Source organism: Primulina huaijiensis, chromosome 15 (genome assembly GCF_012295235.1).
Source record: "Primulina huaijiensis isolate GDHJ02 chromosome 15, ASM1229523v2, whole genome shotgun sequence".
Lineage (NCBI taxonomy): Eukaryota > Viridiplantae > Streptophyta > Magnoliopsida > Lamiales > Gesneriaceae > Primulina > Primulina huaijiensis.
In genome coordinates, this window is record NC_133320.1 from 13,843,808 (window position 1) to 13,850,946 (window position 7,139).

The 7,139-nt window shown below is 38.2% G+C and overlaps 1 protein-coding gene across 1 annotated transcript; it reads right to left on the bottom strand.

The window, feature by feature from the left end:
* Positions 1 to 3,475: 3,475 nt before the first annotated feature.
* On the bottom strand, positions 3,476 to 4,048 carry LOC140959319 (uncharacterized). Its single transcript, XM_073417179.1, has one exon. It carries the CDS (start codon positions 4,046 to 4,048, stop codon positions 3,476 to 3,478), a length of 573 nt encoding a protein of 190 aa, XP_073273280.1.
* Positions 4,049 to 7,139: the final 3,091 nt, after the last annotated feature.

A 7,139-nucleotide genomic window follows, 5' to 3' on the forward strand; every position in this document is an offset into this window, starting at 1 on the left:
GCAAGGAACACATGTTTCATTCTTCATCAAACACGTCGCACCGCGGGTGCGCTCCCTCTGGACCGCGGGTGCGGTAAGCTCACGGCACCACATTCAGAAATTCAGAATAATCGACCGCGGGTGCGCTGCTTCTTGGACCGCGGGTGCGGTGACTTTACTGTACCCACAATGTACCCTACTGCTCAACAACCGCAGGTGCGGTAGAAACATGAGCGCGGGTGCGCTTAGTCCTCGGCAGCCCCATCCAATTTCCATCATAAGCGACCGCGGGTGCGATGCCTTTTGTTGCCGCGGGTGCGCTCAAACACCGCGGGTGCGCTCTGTCTGGCACCGCGGGTGCGGTGTCTTCTTTAACCAAAACACTCAAATTGCAACGCCACTTCTCCACGTCTGTTCTTCCATTGCCTTATTATAATATATAACAAGTATCAAACTCAATTCTCGGGCATTACATTTCTCCCCCTCTTAGATACGAGTTCGTCCTCGAACTCACTGGCAATCAACACACAGTATATAACAGAAGCAATATATTTCCAAACTGAATAACTACTCACTTCATGAAAATAGCTCTGGATATCTCTGTCTCATCTCTGATTCTGTTTCTCAAGTAGTTTCTTCAATGACATTGCAATTCTACTGAACTTTCACAAGTGGAATAGTCTTCGTTCTGAGTAATCTTCTTTTCACGGATCTCTGATTCCCAACTGGAGTAGTAAGTCAAGAAGTTTCATATCATAATATCTCTTGAAATAACTCTGACAGAATCAATCTCACAATATTGGTTATACAATATCCATATATACCAATCAATAGCTCATAACAAATCAACATCATCAGCTGTTATCAAATCTGTTCATCCCGGTCAAGGATATATTCAATCTTCGGCCTCAAATATCAATCGTCATCATCCGACATTGGCATCTTAAGTCTGTTTATTCTGAGCCGTTTACATTTTCTTCTGAATCATCTTCAATTTCTTTGTTATATTTCTGATTCTATCATATCCAATCTCAGCTATCTCCGCGATATTATTCTCATACGAAGGAAATCTACCGTACTCACTGCACAATGCCTCGTCTGTAACTACCTCATTACTCATCTGATGGCTATTATCGTACAATAATTTATAAAGTGACAATATGTCATATCAACTAGTGCTAGCATCCAGCACTATAACTTCACAGATATCTTTCAATCTCTGGATAGTACGTTCTGGCTATCTGTCAGTCGATGGATAATATGTGAAAGAGCTTATGGTATATTCTGCCACAAGTATAAAATCAATCAAAATCATAATCTGATATAATCTACTTCGGCATTCTGTTTGATCTGACCATTTCTTTGACATCAATCTTTGTCATCTGGTCATGTTTATACGTTAACTTGTACAAACTAACATACGCATATCGAATAATCTATCAATTATACTCATATCATATCACAATCTGGCAAGAATGGCGGTAATTTCATTACGACATCCATAGAAATGTACTCTCATTTCTATTTAAAAATAACCAATTCTGTAATAGATCTTCTGATTTCTATCTTTCTATCTTCATTTATCGGCAATTAAGATATATCAACACAAATTCTGCCACAGCTGATTTAATCTGTCTATATCAAAACTGCATGTTCGAATTATCATACCCTTTCTATTACCAAACTGAATACTGAATCCCCTACTGTGTGTTTCTGACCCTATCTGTCCTTTCCGATTCAAAATATTCGGTATAAACAAATCAGTTAATTACATAAAATGAAATATTACCTACCTGGTATTCTGACTGACACTCTGTTCTGACTCTCAAATTCAAGTTCTGAACATTCTGATTGCATTTTTGAATTGATGTAATTCTCGAATTCAGCTCTGATTCGGTTTGAACTGTATATAATCTCAACGGTTCACAATAATTTGTAATCCCTAGCAATACTGTTAATGCTGACTACTGATTACATCTTCACGTTGCCCAAATTGACTGCTATATTATCTGCAATATAATATGCCTCCAAACAACACAATCTGTATCAAATACTGTTTTAGAACAATAACAATACTCAAGCAGATACAAAACAACAATCATATAAGATAATCGGCTAACTAAAAAGAAGATAGATTTCTGACATTTCTGACATCTCTGAAATTTCTGATATTTCTGATATCAGTGTCATTCTCAGCCCCTGATCATGATCTCAACTGTATCAAAATCAATCGGTATAATATAATCGGATATTACCTATCCCGAATACCATCTGTGTCAATCAAACTTTATATCTGAACAATTTATGTATACAACAATCTCAGTTCACAGAATATTCAATACAATCTTCAAATATTCAATTCAATCAATCAGACACTGCGAATATATCAAAATATCATAGATACAATGAACATCAAATCATACTACTTCTGAACACAGAATTCATCAACCCATAATCAAAACTGAAGTATTTTCCAGAGCAATACTTAATCAGATGTAACTCCTGACCAGTACTCTTCTACTGATCTTTCAATTCTTTCAATTCACTCTGTGTCATTCTGTACATTCAATGTCATTCTGTACTGAATTTTAAACAAAACCAGTACCTGGTATCGAATTAAGGCCGAAATCAATCTCCTTGACTGACGATCTGGAAAGACTGTAACAACTCTCCTGCTACTAGTAAATCAGTCAATGATACGTACAGTTTCAATAAATCAATTGAATACATAAGGAATCCTTCTGTTCCTTTCGATAATCATCGAATTAATTCTAATACAGATATCAAAGGAATTCTAGAGCTAGAATCATTACCGTGGAATCTCCACTCATCAGCCATATCTGGTCTGAATCTTATACTCTCCTGGAAGGAGTATACAATAGTTCTGTACTTGGTCAGCATTTTAATATCAATACTGCGGTCAAATCAGACAATACAAGTACACATAGTCTAACTCGATCTCTTTCTCATCCTACTGCAGTATACGATATTTTACAGAATTCACTGACATCAACCTTTCCCCCAAAAGTTAAAGAAATCAATACTACAGTACATTCAGACCCAACAGATAAAACATATATCAATGCAACTCAGCCAAAGATAATCGTAGGGAATGCATTAGTATATATCAATACATATGCAATATAATCATAAAAGAACAGTACCTGCCACTATATCATCAAGTGTGTCATGGGTCTGTTCCTCAATCCTTACCACCAGATGATTCTGCTCCCTTAAATCTTCGGGAACCTCTCTGTGGACAAACTCTAGCAAAATTTCCCGGTTGTCTACAGATATTGCAACTACCAGTCACTCCCTGGCATTGCTCTGTGGGATGTCTCCCTCCGCAAGTCTTGCAATATACTCCAGTATAACTCGGGCTGGAACCACTGGAGCTAGATGAACCACTTCCTAACTTCTTAAACTGCTTCTTTCGAGTTTTCAGCTGTTCTTTCTTTTCACCTCTGCTACTGCCAATCTCGATTCTGGAAGGCAGTTACTGTAGTCTCGGTGCTGGAAGAACATACGATGCACCCTTTTGTCCCATCAGAACTGTTTCTGCTCTTTTGGCTCTATTCAAGGTATCACCAAAATTAATCGGTCGTTTCACATTCACCAATGTACGTATCTCCGGATTCAATCTCTGAATGAACTGACTAGATATAGCTTCATCGTTTCTAGCCACGTGAGGGGCAAAACGCAACAAGATAAAGAACTGAGCCAAATACTCATCAATACTCAAGTGACCCTGTCTCAGGTTTAAAAACTCTGCATCTTTATCCTGTCTGTATGATACGGGGAAAAATCTTTGATAGAACTCAACCTTAAAAATTTTCCACGTAATCACTGAACTACGCTGTTCCAGGGCTTCTTTAGTTACTAGCCACCATCTCCTTGCAATCTCCTGTAACTGGTTCCCAATCAGTTTAACTCTACAATCATCTGTGAAACCAAGAAATTCAAATAGCATTTCTATATCTACAAGCCAATTCTCACAATCTACTTGCGTCTCAGTACCCTTAAGAACCGGAGGTTGGAACGACTGAAACCTTTTCAACTGTGTTTCCATCGGAGTTTCTGATATATCTATCTGTTCAGACGAAGTACTACCCCTTTCTGGAATTCTTCGATGAGGTATATCTGCTTATCAAAATCATTAATAACCAAATACTACAAACATGTTTCAGTCCTCCTCTGATCATCTTACCGCTGATCAAGAATCAGATCTGATTCATACTCAATAATACATAATACCAACTCAAATCAGATAATCAGGTAAAGATGTATTTCAAAGCAGTAACACATAGTATCATGCTAGCAGACACAATGTAAGTCAACATTATAATAAATCACATGCTAGCATACGCATGCAAGGAAAGAAGACTCATCTACCCCGCTCATTCTATTCTATCTCAGTCTAAAGGATCTATTGCTCTGATACCACCTGTTGTGGTGGCCCGGACGCTAATCATTTTCTCAATCGTCTTTGGGATTAAATTATCACTTAAGATAAACAGGGTCTAAAAATTTTTCTTTTTAGAATGCAAGTGCGGAACGTAATGGAATTTAACTAATATACATCTCAGTATAAAAGTACAATAATGTAATACAATCATTCAAATTCAACTAAGGTTTAACTACTAAATGTCACGTGTCAAACCCTATCTACACCAAGTCCGGAATCACCACGCTAAACTCGTCTTCTCTCATCATCTTTTTGACCCCGATCCTGTCCCACCTGTTGTCATGCACACATACAAACAAGACAACAGCCGGATACTCCGGTGAGAATAAATCCCAGTATAAATAATGTATACATGCAATCATATAATTGATATAAAGCATGAATTAAATCTTATCACATGTAGCATAATCAAACAACATGTATCGTTACTAGACTGTAAATAAAACATGCATCGAAATCTACGAAACATAAATCAATACAAGTCTGTAATTCAAGTTCTTGTCTCGACATCTAAAACTAGTCTCATCTCTCATTTAATCTAGGGATCCCGGTGAATAAGAACGTAACAAGTCTCCCACCTACTACTACTAGTCGCGGTGGCGGCACGTTCTTATTTACGAACTTTGGCCCTCACTATATCGAATTTCTAGGATAAGAGAGACTCTACTCATAATCCCGTCGATATGACCAAACGTCCGGTGTCGTGGAGTATCTACCAAGACTATGCCTATTCTGACAAAGTGCAATGGGTCAATAGTCTAACCCTTCTGTCAGCGACTCTTACTGAATAGTTATCTGTTCTCTACTTTCTAAGTCAATAACATAAACGTAATCATTTAAAACACAAAGGTATATAAAATAAAACAATACCATACAAGTATGTGGTTTATGGAAACTTAAGTTAACTCTGACTCAAGTCGATCTCCCAGTTAACATCGATTTATACCTTTATCTTCCCAGTTTGACGAAGACGAAGTCTCGTATTTCAATCTGTCCATATTCACTCTGACAATCCAAATCTGAAATGGCAATGTATAGATGTATTCTATCAAGATACAATTCAAAACAAGCCTTGTACAAATCATTATTCAATCTCGGCACATTTTGACGGCATAACGGTGTAATCTTTCGATACCGATCAACTCAAATAATAAGAATAAATTCTCAAAAATGAATAATCAAACACCATATATACATCATACTGTCAAAATCTGCATATTCTCAATCACAATACATGCTGAAAATCGTAGTACTCGCATACGATATCATTTCTTCGATCCGTTTCGAATATACGTTCACCATAATCATAAGGACACAACATCGAACTCAAATCTGATTTTCCCCAACATCTCAACTTCAAAATAAGCTGAAAGGTAACAATACTTACATCCTTTGAAAGCTTACAACAAGAGGAGCATGAATCTATGTTTGGATTAAAGTTTGGATGAATATATCTTGCACAAGCTCAATTATAAGATGAAAAAACCCTTGAACTTGACATGGGAATTCCTCTCGAGCTGTCTGCTGAAAATGGAGGGGAAATAAGAGACAACACATCAAATATGCATGGCAAGGAACACATGTTTCATTCTTCATCAAACACGTCGTACCGCGGGTGCACTCCCTCTGGACCGCGGGTGCGGTAAGCTCACGGCACCACATTCAGAAATTCAGAATAATCGACCGCGGGTGCATTGCTTCTTGGACCGCGGGTGCGGTGACTTTACTGTACCCACAATGTACCCTACTGCACAACAACCGCAGTTGCGGTAGAAACATGAGCGCGGGTGCGCTTAGTCCTCGGCAACCCCATCCAATTTCCATCATAAGCGACCGCGGGTGCGATGCCTTTTGTTGCCGCGGGTGCGCTCAAACACCGCGGGTGCGCTCTGTCTGGCACTGCGGGTGCGGTGTCTTCTTTAACCAAAACACTCAAATTGCAACGCCGCTTCTCCACGTCTGTTCTTCCATTGCCTTATTCATAATATATAACAAGTATCAAACTCAATTCTCGGGCATTACATTTCTCCCCCTCTTAGATACGAGTTCGTCCTCGAACTCACTGCAATCAACACACAGTATATAATAGAAGCAATATAATTCCAAACTGAATAACTACTCACTTCATGAAAATAGCTCTGGATATCTCTGTCTCATCTCTGATTCTGTTTCTCAAGTAGTTTCTTCAATGACATTGCAATTCTACTGAACTTTCACAAGTGGAATAGTCTTCGTTCTGAGTAATCTTCTTTTCACGGATCTCTGATTCCCAACTGGAGTAGTAAGTCAAGAAGTATCATATCATAATATCTCTCGAAATAACTCTGACCGAATCAATCTCACAATATTGGTTATACAACATCCGTATATACCAATCAATAGCTCATAACAAATCAACATCATCAGCTGTTATCAAATCTGTTCATCCCGGTCAAGGATATATTCAATCTTCGGCCTGAAATACCAATCGTCATCATCCGACGTTAGCATCTTAATTCTGTTTATTCTGAGCCGTTTACATTTTCTTCTGAATCATCTTCAATTTCTTTGTTATATTTCTGATTCTATCAGATCCAATCTCAGCTATCTCCGCGATATTATTCTCATACGAAGGAAATCTACCGTACTCACTGCACAATGCCTCGTCTGTAGCTACCTCATTACTCATCTGATGGCTATTATCGTACAATAATTT